Below are 19,516 nucleotides of genomic sequence, written 5' to 3'. Positions count from 1 at the left end.
CTGTTGTCCATCCAGTTTGATTTCCACTTGTAACTGTGCTATTTCACAATAGCTCCGCACCTATACACATTTCACAGATCCCGTATGCCCTACATTGTTTATCTTGTTATTAGTCCCACCCTTCAGCTCCACTCAACCTTTCCCATCTATCTTCCAACATCATCCATTTCGGATTTTTATTTGCCATATATTTTTCAACTGTGCTGTGATGCTTCACAAAAGATTTGAATCTTCCTATTCTCATAGCTTCCACGGATTGTAAATTAAAAATAAACATTTTTGCTAAAATAATTATTATATTATTGATTGATTGACTATGGCTTTTCAAATCCCCCAGTATTGCTATCTGTAGCGTTAGTTCTACGCAAATGTTGCAATTCTTCAACCATTCCTGGACCTGTGACCAAAAACGAGCTACATGCGGACAATACCAAAATAAATGGTCTAATGACTCTGCCTCCTCACAGCAGAATCTACAGAGCTGGGAAGATTGTATCCCCCATATATATAACATTCTATTAGTTGCAAGAATTTTGTACAATAATTTAAATTGAAAAATTCGAAGTTTTGAATCCGGCGTTGTTTTGCGTATCAATTCATAAACCATGTGCCATGGAATGGGTACATCGAAAATCTCTTCCCAACTATTTTGCAATTTATATGGCACAGCTGTAAGTTTTTTGGTCCTTAAATGAAATTGGTATATGTTTTTATTTATCACACTTTTTTTTAACCATTTATGTTCTTTAATATAAGGCCGACATACAAGTTCCTTACTTTTATCCCCTTCCACCTGCCTCTTCCATTTTTGTGGTAATGCTGCAATTAATTGGTTGTAATTTTGGGTAGAGCAGACATTTCCATATGTCTGTGTTAGCTGCATGTGTGACATTACTCCACCAGTCCTATTTATGATATCATTCACAAAAATTATACCTTTTTTAAACATTTCTTCGATAAATACAGTTTTTTTTATCAATTACTATATTTGAATTTAACCACAAGATTTGTTGTACTATTTGTTCCGTCCTTTCAGGTGGATTAAACTGAAATTGCAACCAACTTTCTAAGGCTTGTTTAAAAAATAAAGATATTTTGGAGATTATTTCCTTTTCAAGCAACCGAAAGTGAGCAGGTGTAATCTGAATAAAGGGAAAAAGGCCCTTCTTGAACATAGGATGAGACATTCGTACCAATCTACTAGAGAACCAGTTTGGATTTAAGTATAACTTTTGTATGACTGATGCCTTTAGTGAGAGGTCTAATGCTTTAATATTTAATAATTTCTGCCCTCCGAATTCATATTCGTTATATAAATAGGCCCTTTTAATTTTATCTGGCTTGCCGTTCCAAATAAAATTGAATATTTTTTGTTCATATAATTTAAAAAGCAGGTCACTAGGTGTAGGCAAAACCATAAGCAAATAGGTAAACTGTGATATGATTAAAGAGTTAATCAGGGTGATTTTCCCACAAATAGACAGGTATTTTCCTTTCCATGGTAGCAAGATCTTATCTATTTTTGCTAACTTTCTATAAAAATTTATTGGAGTGAGATCATTTCTTTCTTTTGGGATTTGTATACCGAGTATGTCCACATCACCGTCAGACCATTTAATTGGTAAACTACATGGCAATGTAAAATGTGTATTTTTTAGTGATCCAATACGTAATATGGTACATTTATCATAATTTGGTTTTAATCCAGAGAGGATAGCAAATGTATCTAGATCCTCTAAGAGGCCGTGGAGAGATTCTAGTTGTGGTTTTAAAAGAAAACATGAATCATCAGCGTACAATGACACCTTAGTTTTTAGGCCCTGGATTTCTAATCCCTTAATATTAATGTTTGATCTAATTTTAACAGCTAACATTTCGATGGCAATAATAAATAGATATGCCGATAGTGGACAACCTTGTTTTACTCCTCTAGATAGTTTAAAACTTTCTGAGATGTAGCCATTATTTACTATTTTACACCTAGGGTTACTATACATAATTTTTACCCATTTTATAAGAGATTCCCCAAAATTGAAATATTCTAGGCATTTATATATAAACTCCAGTCGTACTTTATCAAAAGCCTTTTCAAAATCAGCTATGAAAACCAGGCCTGGTGTCCCCGATATTTCATAGTGTTCTATTGTTTCCAGTACTTGCCTTATATTATCTCCAATGTATCGTCCATGTAAAAAACCTGTCTGATTAGGATGAATAATATCTGACAAAACTTTTTTTATTCTATGCGCCAAGCATTTTGCTAGGATTTTTGCATCACAACACTGAAGTGTAAGAGGTCTCCAATTTTTTAAATGGACTGGATCTTTATATATACCACTTGGGTCCTGTTTCAGTAATAATGATATCACACCTTCTTGTTGCGTGTCTGATAATCTATCATTTATATAGGAGTGGTTAAAACAAGCTAATAATGGTCCTTTGAGTATATCAAAAAAATGTTTGTATACTTCCACTGGTATGCCATCCAGTCCTGGAGTTTTCCCATCCTTAAAGGCCCCAATTACATCAAGTAGTTCCTCCTCTGTAATTAGGCCTTCACATGAGTCTTTCTGTACAGATGTTAATTTTACATTATTATTAGGGAAAAAATCCATACAATTAGTTTCAGTTAGTGGAGATGGAGGAGCCTGAAACGAAAATATATTCTTAAAGTACTTTACTTCCTCTTTCAAAATATCATTTGGTGAATCATGCGTGACTCCATCATTTGTAACAAGTTTTAATACGTTTTTTTTGGTAGCATTTCTATATTGAAGATTGAAAAAGAATTTGGTGCATTTTTCCCCATATTCCATCCAGTTCGCTTTATTTTTATAATATATTACACTGGATCTTTCTTGAATAAGTTCCTCCATTTCTTTTTGTTTTTCCTCTAACTTATTCTGTGCCTCTATGGTACCGTTTTTATTGTTATCTAACTGTACTGTTAGTCCTTCAATTTCCTTTGTTAATATGGACTCTTTTGATCGAAATTGCTTTTGTTTTATAGATGAGTACTGAATTGCATGGCCTCTAAAGGCACACTTAAAAGTGTCCCATACAATATGGGGATCTGCTGTACCTATGTTATGTCTAAAAAAGTCAGTTATAAATTCCTCTGTCCTAGTTCTAAACAATTTATCATCTAGTAGGCTTTGAATTAAATTTCCAATATCCTCGCCCACGTGGAAATTCTGTAAGAGTAATATATATGCCAATTATGTGATGGTCCGACCGCATTCTGTCCCCTATCAAACACTTTTTAACTTTTGGTGCCAGAGAGAATGATATAAGAAAGTAGTCAAGGCGACTAGCTTGATTAAGCCTCCGCCATGTATATCTCACTAGGTCAGGGTATTTAAGTCTCCATATATCCACTAATTCCAATATATCCATGACATTCCTGATTTCCTTAAGTGCCTGAGGGTGATAGTTTGTAGTGTGATTTCCTTTCCGGTCCATAGAGGTATTTAAGACCGTATTAAAATCTCCCACTATAATAATAGAGTCTAGTGTTGCTTGTAGAGTTGATACATTCTTATATATATTGTCAAAGAAGCTTGGATCATCATTATTCGGACCGTATAGGTTAATAAGCCATATATGTTTATTGTCCAATAACATATTTAAAATAATCCATCTACCTTGAGGATCTGTTTGGACAAGTTGCACATTTGGATCAAAGTTATTATTAATTAAAACCATCACCCCTTTTGAATTTCTTTGCCCATGGGAGAAATATATTTCGCCCCCCAGTTCTTTTTCCACAAAACTTCATCTAAAACTGTCGAATGGGTTTCCTGTAAACAGTAGATATTATAATCCTTCTCTTTTAGCCAGGTAAATACTGATCGTCTTTTCTTATTATCTGCTAAGCCATTACAATTGTAACTGGCTATACTTATTTCACCACTTACCATAATGAGACACACCTTTCAATTATTTTTATCAAAATATATGTTTGTAAACGTCCTATTAAAAAGTAACATAATGATTGAGTTTCTATATAGTTGTACCATGACATTTGCATCTCCACTAAGCAAACCTCCAATTGGTCCCCACTATTCCACCCGCCAAAAGCCCCCATCTCGAGTTGGGTTGTCATCCCAATGCCCGGCAGACCACCCCCGACCCCCCGCATCGCACAGCCCCGGACCGACTGGGATCCATCCTTCGAAAAGTGCACACAGCGCCATCCACCGAACCGAAGCAGATCCATTGCCAAATGCATTTCCATCGCCCTCACCTCGATTTTTATTACATATTGCTGTGAATCATCCTCTATAGTCCCTAACATCTTTTACTTCTTCCTTCGCAACAGTTGTGGGATACACACATACACCCACACACATTCAGCCCTTACCCCCACACAACCATAAGCTCACCCTCTCAACAATTGCACCATCCCAGAGCCCAACTCAAGATGGGTCATGATTTACAAATGTACTTGCAGTTGCAGCTGCATGAGAAGGCCTGCAAGACCGCGCAAAAAATGAGCATAAATGTAGAGATTTATTTACCATTGTCACATCCTAGATGATGGAGGTCAAATGTACACCTTCTTCCTGAAACACCCACAATACGGTCATCCATTTTGACCATGTTCCCAAGCATCTCCATGCAGTCCGATTGGTTTCGTGCCACCAGGGCCACAATAATATACCCCCTCTCTGAATGTCCGAGTGTGACCCCCTCCCCATGGGTTACTGCAGCTAGTGTTGCCAGCACTGCCACTGCCTGGGTGGGGGCACCCCACCGGAATCCCCACCGGCTAGGTACAAGGTCGTCAAGGTTCTCATTAGCAGCTTTGAGAATTTCCTTGTTTATTATGCTCTCCCTTTAGGGGGCTTTGGCTTTGCAGGACCAACCCTGCCAAGCAGGCTCAGAATCTTGAGGGGGCAGTGCTGCTCTTGGTCCCTGACCTCATTTTGGCTGCATACAGACCGCTTACAGCATGCACATAAAACAGTTAGGGACTTCTCCTTAGTATCTGGGCCATTCATGTGGGTGTCTAGGGTATAGGGCCATGGACCGTACCATTAAAAATAGGATAATAAATAATTAGATATAATTTATTTTAAAAATGTAGTTCCCCATGATAGGACAATAAATAAATAAGACGTATAATTCATTATAAAAGTATATCCATCATCTGAACAACATTGAAAGCCCTCTCATACCCGGCCCACAGCAATACACTGGCTCTGGGATATGCAACTATTTCATTACTCACTCACTCAACTTTCCAAACATAACAAATAAAAATAAACACACACCACACCATCCACACATACTGTGCCTTCTGTTTACTTAGTTTTTATCTTCACTATGTAGAAATAGTGCTTGTGTTCAATTAGTTATATGTGAAGATTTATAGAAAAGCTATATTTTGTATTGTATTGTTACAATCAGTAACCGGGCTTGAATTGTGTTTATTTTCCTCATCTATGAGAACTTTGTAATTTTTAAAATAACCATGGAGTAATCTTTGTGTCTCTGAACAACTGGTTATCAATATATAGTTTATCAACGACGAGAGCTACTCGTTTCGCTTTTAATCTATTTTCTTTGAAAATTGGATACAGAACTTTGCGCCGTTCTGCAATTTCTTTCGGAAACTGATCATTCATGCCAATTTTGGTCCCAGCAAGTCTTTTACCCAGGCTTTTAACCATTATTTTATCTTTAAATGAAGCAAATTTGGCAACGATTGGGCGTTCGTACCTCTGCCCTCTCTGTCCGAGGCGGTGTACACGTTCAAGTTGGATCTTATCGATAACTTCGCGTGGAATCTGAAGCGCTGCAAAAAGGAACTCTCTAACTACAGATTCAGGAACCTCTCCTTCTTTCTCTTGGATACCTGTAAGTACCAAATTCTCTCTCATGGATCTAGTTTGTATGTCCAGTAAGCATTCCTTCAGAACGTTGTTCTCCTTTTTAAATTCATTCATTTCGGTTTCAATCTTATTGACTGTCCCTTTTAGCGCGTGTGTTTCCTTCTCCAAAGCCGCAGCTTTTTCATCACTCATCTCTAGGCTTGCCTTCAACTCTTTTATATCTTTACTAACTAATTCAAGTATACCCAGTTTGTCATTTATTGATTTTAACAGATCGGTTTCGACCTTTACCATTACCGGTGGTGAGAATATTAGATCATCAGTGTCGGTTGAGGAGTCACGTTTTCGTTTTTGAATCGGTTCCCCTGTCTTACTCTCCGTCATGTTTGGGTGTTGCTTGTTTTCGTAATATTTGTCGATAAATGTCTCTAGTCTTAGGATTTGTTTTGTGTTATTATCCAGATTGAAGGTTATCACCCACCAGATTATTTAGTGCTAATATTTTAGTCTAATTTAGCAGATATTTCGAATATTATGTTTTATCTTGAGGTGCTCTACATAACTTCGTTCAGTCCGCCATTACCTTTACGTTACCTTTACGTCCGACGTCTACGTCCTACCTGACACGACCCAGTAGTTCAGTAGGACTTAATGAAAGTCTGCTGTATCACTTATCAGCACATAATTTCCTTTGGCTGAACCTTTCTTTGTTCCAGTAGCTTCCACACTATATGTGACTACCTCTCCCAGCAATGTTTGTGTGCTTGTCAGATCATAACACAGATTCTTCTGAGAACTTCTTCATATTGTAACGAGGGTTACTACAGTTTGCGTTACTGTGATTACTGGTAACTGTTTCCTGTTAGCCAAAACTATATAAGGATGTATTGCGTAATATCCGCTTTGTTATAGTTTTGTATGGTGTACACTCAAGTTGGCTTGTTAGGATGGTCAAAATATTCCCGCTCTGTCTGAGCTAGAGTGCGCCTACAACTGTAATCAATAAGTACAGAGATTAAACTGTGAGTTCGGAAATCTTACCTGTCGTCGTGCGTGGTCCACGTCTCTGTGTGAGTATCTTATATCTATGAGAGGTCTCTTCTTAAGCTAGCAAGTCTTCCTAGCTGTGCCTATCTCCTTCATGTGTGGATTAGAAGATATCTCCAGTAATAACTAAAAGTACGACAGTATCCCTCTTCTGAAGAAGGCTCATGTCTTAACTTGATCAGCCTTTTCTCTAATAACACGTCTTTAGTTTTAGCCCAGTTTTCTGGGGCTGGCACAAATGTAAGCATTTCGGTCAGCCTAGGTTTACTTTCAGAGACAGAAGCAGGGGAAGAGAAGCAGCCACTTTGATCAATCTGGCGGAGGGGTGGAGGATAGGATCGAGGGATGAGGAGAAGAGCGGAGGAAGGAGAGAAAGCAGGGGAATGAGTGTGGTCTCTTTAATGAGCTAACCAGGACCATTGTTTCTGTCAGGCAGGTGTACATGTTATCAGAGGTGCTGAGGGAGGTTTGGCATGTCCACCTCAGTAGGGCTATAGCATGGGTGCCAGACGGTGGGTTCTGGTCTGTCGTCACTGGCTTATGCAGGAACAGACTGGCACCCCGGGCTAGCTGAGAGCTAACCCTGAGGGGGATTAGTACCACACAGAGAACTGTCATCCTCACTATATGTAACATGCTGTCACTCATACTGATAAACACCGCTCTATCAAGGTTCTCTTATCCTATCTTTTGTAGTCACGGCTGTCATTTCTTCATATCTCATTTTCTCAAAGTAGAGCTGAGGAAACAAGCTCCCGACTGCTGAATTATGAAACATAACGTGGTGATTTTTTGTTGTTGTAAGAAACGATTGCTACGAATGGCATGGCGGAGAGGGTGTGGTCAGCCCGGTGGTGTTGTCTTGGACATGGAGGTCCTGAGTAGTCCTCTCCCTGTGTGGTACCTCTGAACCAGATGGCTCTCTGTGGGCCTGGCTGACCTTTCCTTTGCCTTGCTTCATTTGGCTCATATGTTCTTGTTTCCTTTCTGCTTGGCCAAGAGTCTTAGTTGTACAGATGGCTCAGTTGGTGAATGGTGCAGACAACACCAGGCCCATGTTCAGCAGGAAGGAAATAAGAGCAAATGCCCAAGATGGTGAATTCCTATCCTAGTTCCCCTTACTAATGGGGAGCTCTGTGTCTGCTTCCCAGAATCTTAAACATGAGCAGAGACTGCTCTTATCTTAGCCTGGTAGTACTTCATTTGACCTTTATTTCTGCCTCAAGACCACACTCGTTAGTGTGTGTGTGTGGATGGGTGTTTGCCTGTGTGTGTGTTTGTTTTGTATCCGTGTACGCTTTTTCTATGTGCATGTGTGTAAGAGAGTGTGTTAAGCTTTGAATTCCTTTGATGCACAGCAAAGTCATTAAAATCATAGAGAGAGAGAGAGAGGGGAGAGAGACCAAACCACACTCACAGGGGGGTTGCTGTTAGCGACGGAAGCTAAGCAACACCAAGTCTTTATTTTAAGCTCTATTAGCAGACAGAGAAAATGTTCTCTAACACTACTCTGCTGCCAGCCACGTAGAGATTAAATGGCTTGATTATTATAATGTTAGTTTTGTTTCATGTAAATCAAATACCCTTTGCTTGTCAGTGTTAATGTGTCATAAGAACAGATAGGAGAAGTGTTTCAACTTCCCACGTTTTGATAAAGATAAAGCTCTGTGCACATTCTGGCCAGTACGTCCTGTTTTTGTGTATTTTGCTTCGTTGTATTGTTTGCTTGATTCAGTGACTGTTTTATTGGTACATAATAACGTTTCTATTGGTTGGTAATAAGGTATTGTATGACATGATGACTGTGTGATGACTTGGAAAGATACAATGCAACTCTCTTAGTTCTGAACCTGTAGTTTGCATATAGATTATAGCCTTTACAAATAGTAGACTATAGTTTGCATGTAGCGTATAGGCATGAACATGAATACAGATACAGTTGTTTGCATAATGGCTGTGAAGCGATTACTTATACACACACTGTACCATGGCTGTATATAGTATACTGTGTGCATTAGAGCTGGTGTGTATGTTCTGCAGACCTACAGTAGTGAAGGGGTGCTAGCTCTACACTGCAAAAAGTGAAATGTAAGCAAGCCTGAATATCTTATATTAAGTGGTAATTTCCTTAAAATTCGTTTTTTTCAGTTTTTCTTACGAAGCTAAATTTTCTAATGTCATTGGCAGATATGTGTGCTTATTTTAACCTAGCATAGGCTTAATACAAGTTATTTCTTATTTTAAGATATTTTACCTTAATCATCTTAATGTACAATATCCTGAAAACTATCTTGAAATAAGATAAATTACATGTATAAAGCCTTTTTTAGTTTACAATATGCAAAATGATCTAATTATCTGCCAATGATGTTAGATAATTTAACTTGGTAAAACAAAACAAGAAAAAAAGAAAACATTTAAGTGAATTATGACTCATTATACAATGGGTGGGTCTAGTCCTGAATGCTGATTGGTTAAAACCGCATTCCAGCCGGTGTCTATTCCACAAGTTACCACCGGCTATCTTGTGGGGGGCCACCAGGGTGCTGTAATCCCAAATTAAATGGCGGTAGAAGTTTGCAAAACCAAGAAACTGTTGCAACTGCACCCTGGACGTTCGATGAGGCCAATCCACCACTGCTTTCCCCTTTCCAGGATCCATCTACCTTTCCAGGATCCATCAGAATATTGCCCTCAGCAATGACATATCCCAGAAAGGTGGTAGAAGAGCAGTGGAACTCACTTCTCGGCTTTCACGAACAATTGGTTCTCCAGGAGGCCCTGAAGGACCTGTCTGACATGGAGTACATGTTCTTGGGCAGATCGGTAAAAAAACAGGATGTTGTCCAGGTAGACGAACACAAACCAGTTTAGCATGTCTCGAAGCACATCATTGACCAAAGCCTGGAAGACAGCGGGGGCGTTGGTGAGTTCAAATGGCATGACCTTGTACTCATAATGTCCACTGGCTGTGTGGAAGGCTGTCTTCCACTCATCCACCTCGCGTATCCGAACCAGGTGGTTGGCATTCCGAAGGTCCAACTTGGAAAACACGGTGGCCCCCTGGAATGGTTCAAACGCCGAGGAGAGAAGAGGTAGGGGGTAACAATTTTTGACAGTGATATCGTTAAGTCTCCGGTAGTCAATGCACGGGCGCAGGGTCTTGTCCTTCTCCACAAAGAAAAACCCTGCGCCGGCAGGAGATGCAGACGGACGGACGGCCCCAGTGGCCAGAGACTCTTCAATGTACTTCTCCATAGTAATGGTCTCTGGTCTGGACAGAGAGTACAACCGACCCCGAGGTGGTGTAGTACCTGGGAGAAGATCAATGGCACAATCATAAGGATGGTGCGGGGGAAGGGAAGTAGCACGTGCCTTGCTAAACACTAAACACTGGTATTCCGTGGGGATAACAGAGACATCCACAGTCTTGCTAACCTCCTGAGGAAGGCGACTAGGGGAAGGCTGTGCTGCTTGAAGGCAGTGGGAATGGCAAAATGGGCTCCAACCCAGGATGAAGCTTGTGGTCCAGTCAATCACAGGATTGTGCTTTTGGAGCCAGGAAAATCCCAAAACAATTGGAACATGGGGCGTTGCAATGAGGAGGAACTGTATGGTCTCACTGTGGTTACTAGAAACCCATAATTGAACGGGAACAGTACTATGGGTGACTTCCCCTATAGAGCGGCCGTCCAGTGCGCTAGCATCCATGGGAACAGAGAGAGGCTGAGAGGGAATACCAAGCTCCGAAGCAATAGTGGCATCCATCAAACTTTCATTAGCCCCAGAATCAATGAGCACTCGGAGAGACTTAGATTGGTCTCCCCACAGCACAAGCACAAAAAAGGTTGTGGGAATTAGAGAACTCTCAGTCTGACTCACTATAGAACTGGTACCCACGAGAGACAAGAATTTCCTAATAAGGCAGGTAGCTATAAAATGTCCTGCCCCTCCACAGTACAGACAACAGTTATTATTCATCCTCCGTGAGCGCTCCCAAACTGATAGCCTAGTTCTTCCCAACTGCATAGACTCAGGGAGTATCCAATTCACCCGTCGTAGATTCACGAGAGAGAGCTCAGGTGGCTTCAACTCCTCTAGGAAGAGGTGCCTTCGGAAACTTCCGGATTCCATAGAAGGTGAACGTGCCATATCGGGTGCACGAGTTTGCCCGAGACCAGACCTCCTCTCACTCTTGCGTTCTCTTAGGTGTCCATCAATTATAATGGTTAAGGCGATAAGGGAGTCGAGGTCCACCGGCAGTTCCCGAGCAGCTAGCTCATCCTTTACCTCCTCAGATAATCCGTGCAGAAAAGTATCGAAAAGAGACTCCGGATTCCAGGCACTCTCAGCGGCCAACGTGCGAAAGTCTGCCGCGTTGTCTGCCACACTACGGGAGTTTTGACGTAAGTCAAGCAGTTTGCTGGCAGCCTTTCTCCCAGATACTGGAGACTCAAAAGCCTTTCTCACCTCTGCCATAAATTCCTCAAAAGGACCCCAAATGGCAGATTGTTGTTTCCAAACTGCCAAAGCCCAGGAGAGCGCCCTTCCTGACATTAGCGTAATTATATATGCTATCTTTGATCGGTCTGATGAAAACTAAGATGGCTGTAGCTCAAAAATAAGCGAGCACTTCGAAATAAAACCCTGGCAGGTACCAGGATTCCCTGAATATCGCTCTGGAGGAGGTACGCGGGGTTCACGGGGAGACGGGATAGGCTGTACAAACTCACCACAAATAGGGAAAAAATTACTGGGTGATTGTTTTTTTTCCAGAGGTGGCAGACAGTCTCTGAGCTAACTCCCTGATTTTCTCCATAATAACCTTTAACCCATGGTCGTGGCATTCCGTCAAGGAACTGAGCCCTTCCAAAAGGCCCTGTAGCAACTCCTAAGGTCTCCCAATGGTGGCTCCCTGCAGGGAGACAGCTTGGCAGAGCTGGTCCAAGTCTGCTGGGTCTGTCATGGCCAGTTTGTACTATCACGACACAAGGCGAGACCCAGATGCAGACACAGGAGACAGATGGTTGGAGTCTTACAATATATTAATATTTATTAATCCAATAGGGTAAGGCAAGAGAATGGTTGTGGACAGGCAAAAGGGTCAAAACCAATTCAGAGTCCGGAAGGTACTAAAGGGCAGGCAGAATCAAGGTCAGTGGAGGCAGGATGATCAAGCAGGCGGGAAAGTAGTCCAGAGTCAGGCTGGAGTCAAGACTGGGAAGACTAACAAAAAGAGAATAGCAAAAGGAGTACGGGAAAAACACGCTGGTTGACTTGACTAACATACAAGACGAACTGGCACAGAGAGACAGGAAACACAGGGATAAATATACTGGGGGAAATAAGCGACACCTGGAGGGGGTGGAGACAATCACAGGAACAGGTGAAACAGATCAGGGCGTGACAGTGTTAGAGGACAATACTTTTTCACTGAGACTATAGCTTCAATATAATTGGCTTTGAGTGTATTGTTTACTCCCTCCCCTAGGGACCTGGCTATGCTTATGTACAAGTGTTGCTTTCAAACAGTGAGGATCTTAAGGCTCCGTTGGGACACTAGACTGTCAGCATAGTGACAGACTGTCTTTAGAAGCTCTGAAGCAAAATGTTGATTTTAGAGACTGACTGTGAAGGGATAGTTGGCTGTTAAAATACATTTCTGCTAGGATGCTTGACTATGTGAACAATTGGCTGTTTTAACTGTTGACTGACTGAAATACTCTTGACTAATTGTTAGTTTAGTTGACTATTTGACTAGTACCGTAGTCTGTATAGAAGAGCACAGCTGTGAGCTGTTGTGATAGGTGTGTGTTTGGTTAGTGTCTATGTGAGTGTATCTCAGAGGAGGCTCTGTCTGCTGGTATTAGTAGTATGTTGAGACAGTTTAGTGTTGAATAGCATCAGGGCCAGGCGTCTTCCCGGACTTGTGTCTCTTGGTGATGATAAGAACATCCTGTTAGGATCAGCTCAGTAAACACACCCACAACTCTGCTCTGCTCCATCTCAGCCAAGACCCACAGCACGTCACTGAACCAAAACCACTTGCTCTGTTCTTATGAATTAGTAATCATACTGCATAGACTTGTTTTCTTAACATCCCTCAGGATTTTCTGCTTTAATCAGAGCGATCAATGTTGTTTGGTTATGAAATACTTATAGGTGAGTAAATCTTTCTAGATGTTTTTTTCTAAGGCATCGTTATCAGTCATACATCTAAATGTACTGTTTAGACTAGATCATGTTTACTCTCTGTAATTACGTATCTTCTGAGTAAACAGAACACATTGACACATGAGAGGGTGTGGTACTGTCAATAGAGCTGGCTAATCCTGAAACAGACTGGCAAGCTTATGAGATCATCATTATCATTATCATCATCCATCATTGTCATTATCACGGGTCTTTTTTTGGAGAATGATTGCACGCTCTGCCATTTCTTGTCTGGTCTCTCCTGGGCGGCTTCATAGTTCAGAATGGCAACTGCCCCAGATTCTAGAGAGGAATTTGAACTGGTAACCTCCCCACCCCCTGATGCAGGGCTAGATTTGGGCCCAGAATCATAATGATCAGTTTATAACAGTGCTTCCTAAGTGGTGGACTGTGGCCAGTCCCCTTGGGTTGCAGCTGGGTTCCATTTCCACAGTAGTTAGATCAGTGGTTCCCAAACTTTTCCATCATTGGGGAACATCCTCACTCACTCTCTCTCACTCTCTCTCACTTTCTCTCTCTCTCTCACTTTCTCTCTCTCTCACACACACTCTCACTCTCCCACTCTCTCTGTCATTCTTCATTGTGTCTATCTCTCTCACGAGTTGACCTATGGTGTTTCCCAGATGATGCATCAGCAGCCAGTGGTATGTCATCATGGCAAAAGCCTCCTGGGTCACGGCCAACTGTGGGTTTAGAATCTGGCCAGAAATATAGTATATTTTATCTAGTGAGACTAGAAAATTGTTTTATTTGAGTAAAATTGCAAAAAAGGTTTTGTAACCGCTGCTTGTTGAGACAAGATTGCGAGAGGTTTTCCAGATCTTGCTCCACTGACTTCAGAATGGGTACTGGAGCACTGAAAATATACATAGTAATGCCAACCAATATCCTCCCAGGCAAATGTCTAGTTTCCTCAGTATTCATTTAGAGGAGAAATGAAGAAAATATTTTCTTGTTATCTAGGCCTCTTAGTAACATTTAGAATGGTTTGAATGGACAATGGGCTCCAACTGTAGAGCTGGGCTCTTTCTGGTTCATAACCTTTTACAAGGACTTTTTCCTCTGTTTTCTCTTGGAGGGATGGCCTGGATTACTAATTAAAATGGTTGCTGAGAAAAATGATGTGAATAAGATTGGCGGTCTGTGATGTCTTTGGCTGACCTGTCTTTGTGTTTCAGGGGGGCATTCTCCGAGGTGGTCCTAGCGGAAGAGAAGAGGACACAGAAACTGGTGGCCATCAAATGCATCCCTAAGAAAGCCCTGGAAGGCAAAGAGAACAGCATAGAAAATGAGATCGCTGTCCTGCACAAGTGAGTGATGAACACACACACATTTACACGCCCTTGTTGCTTATTGATGTTAGGTGAGCAAGTGATTTAACTCTGAGACGAATAGTGACTACAATTGCAGTAATGACAGTCTGGTTAAAATACCTCCCTTTAAAACTGTGGAATTACGGACTACAGCCGGAAACTACGAAACTAGAGGGGCTTAAGCTATTTATAGTGCTCTTGTTACCTGGGTTACATGAGACACAGGCCTAGTGAATATACAGGGATATTTCTAGAACTGAGAACGTGGGGACGAGAGAGAGATTGTGAGTGAGAGAGAGGGAGAGACAGAAAGAGAAAGAGAGAGATACAGAGAGAGACCTTAAACTCCTAAAAGTCAAATTAAGCCAGAATTGTAACATTTTCATTGCAGATAACCTCATTCTTCTAGTAGTGACACAGCCTCCTACTCTTCCCATTGGTGTATTCCCATGAGGTCATGAACTGTCAGAGAAACCTGAAGTGAGATTCTGAACTCTGTCTGTTTACCCAATTACTCAAGGCAAGATGGCTGCCTCTTAATGACGGTGTAAAACATCTGTTAGAGGACATCACCACTGCACCCATGAAACAACTTGTCTGACAACTCAAAATGAATTCTTCCTCTGCTCTATGTTCGCCAAATACTTCAGTCCGAGACTGCCATCGTTGAAGTCGTTTGTGGTGACGTCAAAATTAGGGGTGTTATACAAAACAAAGTCATCAGCGATCGGATCATCTCTAACCAATCAGAGTATCAAAGCCAATGACGAATTTTCAAAATGCCGCTTTGTGTTCTGGCTTTGGCCCAACCCATCAGTTTCTGCGACCAACCAGAATGGTTAGAATGTGTTCACGTTCTAGAAATCGTAGGGGAGGTACTCAGATCCAGACTCATAGCGGAGAAGAAACTATAGTCCGTGGGAGTGGCATAGCGTTTTGCTGGAGCGATGATTTTGGGTAGTAAGGCAATGAAACAAGACAAAGCTGCTTAGTCACCCAGAGTTGCATCAGACAGCATGAAGTAAAAAACTGTGTAGAATATAGTGGGTAGTTGATATCAGTGGGAAGGGTTGTGGATAGTTATCTGTTAACCTTTCTAGGACACACATTCCGCTAGCGGAACCCCTCGACAACATTCCGCTGAAAAGGCAGCGCGGGAAATTCTAAAATATATTTTTTTAAATATATAACTTTCACACATTAACAAGTCCAATACTGCAAATGAAAGATAAATATCTTGTTAATCTACCCATCGTGTCCGATTTTAAAAATGCTTTACAGCGAAAACACAACATATGATTATGTTAGATCACCGCCAAGTCCAAAAAACACAGCCATTTTTCCAGCCAAAGAGAGGAGTCACAAAAAGCAGAAATAGAGATAAAATTAATCACTAACCTTTGATGATCTTCATCAGATGACACTCATAGGACATCATGTTACACAATACATGTATGTTTTGTTCGATAATGTGCATATTTATATCTAACAATCTCAGTTTACATTGGCGCCATGTTCAGAAATGGCTCCAATATATCCGGAGAAATTGCAGAGAGCCACATCAAATAACAGAAATAGTCATTATAAACTTTGATGAAAGATACATGTTTTACATATAATTAAAGATACACTTCAAAAAGTTATATTACAGGTCGAATAAACTTGTCAAACTAAGTATAGAATCAATCTTTAGGATGTTGTTATCATAAATATTCAATAACGTTCCAACCTGGGAATTCCTTTGTGTCTATAGAAGTAATGGAACGCAAGTCGATATCATGTGGAATGCGCGTGACCAGGACCTGGCCCTCTGCCAGACCACTGACTCAAACAGCTCCCATCCGGCTCAACATCACAGTAGAAGCTTAATTCAACGTTCTACAGACTGTTGACATCTAGTGGAAGCCGTAGGAAGTGCAAACAGATCCATATCCCACTGGGATTTCAATAGGGGATGAGTTGAAAATCAACCAGCCTTAGAATTCCCACTTCCTGTTTGGATTTTTTCTCAGGTGTTTGCCTGCCATATGAGTTCTGTTATACTCAGAGACATCATTCAAACAGTTTTAGAAACTTCAGAGTGTTTTCTATCCAATAGTAATAATAATATGCATATATTAGCATCTGGGACAGAGTAGGAGGCAGTTCACTCTGGGCACGCTATTCATCCAAAGTGAAAATGCTGCCCCCTATCCCTAAAAAGTTAACAGTCTGTAATCAACCCCGAGCCCCTACAAACCTCTTCATGGTCCCTCATAGATCTGTAACATCACATGGCAAAGTGTTAATCAAGTTTAAACAAATAAGAGGGACAGTTTCTTACTTCTTACTGAGATAGAGAGAGATAAGGATAACCCTTTATAGCTGTTGAAGGGGCTGTGCCGCTAACTTCCCTTACTCTACTCTAGTTTAGCCTACTGTACTGTACTGCACTGTACTGCATGTATCCCCCAGAGTCCTGCACAAAACCATTAGTCAGCCCCTGTATGGAGCAATTCATTACCTCTGCTCACTCTCTCAACTCAATGAAACACTTTACAGAGACCATAATGAAATTGAAAGGCTTTTATAATCTCCCTCTTGTCTCAGTTGGATCCCTGCCAATGATAATGTGTTGTGATTTTCCCCAGGCAGCAATGTTTCAGGCAGGACATAGGAACACACGTGATACAAAATTGATACTGCGGTGCGGTTTCATTTTTGTTTTGGCCTCTCTCCGAGCCGTGCCAGTGTGACAAGTGTCTGTCATCACTGGGGTGCCTGCCATCTCAAAATATAGTGACACAGATGGATGGACTATCAGTAGCTTAAGGGGAAAGCAATGTATTCTACCTGCGCTGTGCCATGATACTTTGGTGTAGAGAGAGAGACACCTTTTGATAGAGGAGCTACTCTGTTGTAGTCATAGGAGGATTTGGCCTTGTGTTAGAGCATTGTTAGCTTTCTACCCCATTCATGGCTCCTACACTCAAACTGAGCTCAAACCAAAGATTGAAAAATGACAGTAAAGAAGATTGTGAGGAGTGTCTGAGTGAGAGAGAGTTAGTGAGTGAGTGAATAGTGAGTGTGTATGTGTGTGTGCGTGTCTGGGGGTGTGTGTGTAAACAGTCTTTCTCATTCTTTGAGTTTAAGGTGAAGTGTTTTAGGTGGGCAGCATGGGGATGATGGAAGAAAGCCACCTCCAGAGCCGTGACTCACCTGCTCAGTGTTCTGTTCTGTCTCCACGCCAATGACTCTCAGGGGGGCGTCGGAATACACTGCTCAACCAATTAGAGAGACGCCTGCCACCACACAGTCTGACAACACTGGCAACACAACTCTAGCTCCAGCTTAAACTAATATTAGTGATAATTAGTATCATACATATTGTAATCTCTCGTAGACGGACTGTGTAACCAGAAATGGTACCGTAGAGCTGTCATGATACAATGGAAGATGTGAGATAATGAGCAGCATTAGTTCCGGTGCTTTGGACAAATCAGGATTTTGCAGGTGTTAGCATCTTTCGAATTTCAGAAGGGGAGGTTTTGACCTATAGATTTGTCATAACTTGCAAAGAGAGAGGGTTGAGCTCTTCTTTCCTTCTCTTAACATGGACCCAGAACTTAATCAAGCATCTGACCAATTACATGAGACTTTAGCTCTGGGTTAACCAAGATTATATATAACCGAGATTATATATATTGTAACGGCTTCCGTCGGTAGAAGGAGAGGAGGACCAAAGCGCAGCGTGGTATGTATCCATATTTATTAGAATACTTTTTCTATAATGAACAAAACAATAAACAGACGAAAACCGAACGAAGCTACAGTCCTGAACTAGAGAACACAAAAACTGATGAACGCAAGAACAGGAACACACGAACAGGAACAACCACCCACAAACCAACAGTGAAAACAGGCTACCTTAATATGGTTCCCAATCAGAGACAATGGCAAACACCTGCCTCTGATTGAGAACCATATCAGGCCAAACAACAAACCCAACATAGAAACACAAAACACAGAATGCCCACCCAGCTCACGTCCTGACCAACACTAAAACAAGAAAACACAAAAGAACTATGGTCAGAACGTGACATATATGAAGTACCTTTTTAATATAAAATAATACTTGTTCATATGAAGTGCTCCCTATGATGTTTATTTAGATACAGAATTTTGTATTTATTTGTATTTATTTTTCATTTCTCCTTTATTTAACCAGGTAGGCAAGTTGAGAAAGAGTTCTCATTTACAACTGCGACCTGGCCAAGATAAAGCAAAGCAGTTCGACACATATAACAACACAGAGTTACACATGGAGTAAAACAAACATACAGTCAATAATACAGTAGAAAAATAAGTATATATACAATGTGAGCAAATGAGGTGAGATAAGGGAGGCAAAGGCAATAAATAGGCCATGGTAGCGAAGTAAATACAATATAGCAATTAAAACACTGGGAATGGTAGATTTGACAGTAGATGAGTGTGCAAAGTAGAAAAACTGGGGTGCAAAGGAGCAAAATAAATAAATAAATACAGTAGGGGAAGAGGGTAGGTTTTTGGGCTATTTATAGATGGGCTATGTACAGGTGCAGTGATCTGTGAGCTGCTCTGACAGCTGGTGCTTAAAGCTAGTGAGGGAGATAAGTGTTTCCAGTTTCAGAGATTTTTATAGTTCGTTCCAGTCAATGGCAGCAGAGACCTGGAAGGAGAGGCGGCCAAAGGGGGAATTGGCTTTGGGGGTGACACGTGAGATATACCTGCTGGAACGCGTGCTACGGGTGGGTGCTGTTATGGTGACCAGCGAGCAGAGATAAGGCGGGACTTTACCTAGCAGGGTCTTGTAGATGACCCGGAGCCAGTGGGTTTGGCGACGAGTATGAAGCGAGGGCCAGCCAACGAGAGCGTACAGGTCGCAGTAGTGGGTAGTATATGGGGCTTTGGTGACAAAACGGATGGCACTGTGATAGACTGCATCCAATTTGTTGAGTAGGGTGTTGGAGGCTATTTTGTAAATGACATCGCCGAAGTCGAGGATAGGTAAGATGGTCAGTTTTATGAGGGTATGTTTGGCAGCATGGGTGAAGGATGCTTTGTTACGAAATAGGAAGCCGATTC

The 19,516-nt window shown here is 41.3% G+C and overlaps 1 protein-coding gene across 1 annotated transcript in view; it reads left to right on the top strand.

The window, feature by feature from the left end:
• The window catches only part of LOC120065109 (calcium/calmodulin-dependent protein kinase type 1-like), a 94,861-nt gene that overhangs the window by 60,797 nt on the left and 14,548 nt on the right, over positions 1–19,516 (top strand). Inside the window, exon 3 of the mRNA XM_039015835.1 lies at positions 14,276–14,407. Coding sequence (XP_038871763.1) covers positions 14,276–14,407 — 132 coding nt within the window. The remainder of the gene's footprint in view (positions 1–14,275; positions 14,408–19,516) is intronic.

The sequence above is a fragment of the Salvelinus namaycush genome, chromosome 20, assembly GCF_016432855.1.
Source record: "Salvelinus namaycush isolate Seneca chromosome 20, SaNama_1.0, whole genome shotgun sequence".
Taxonomy (NCBI): Eukaryota; Metazoa; Chordata; class Actinopteri; order Salmoniformes; family Salmonidae; genus Salvelinus; species Salvelinus namaycush.
Note: the sequence above shows the minus strand (reverse complement) of the source record. Positions and strands in the feature narration are given on the sequence as shown.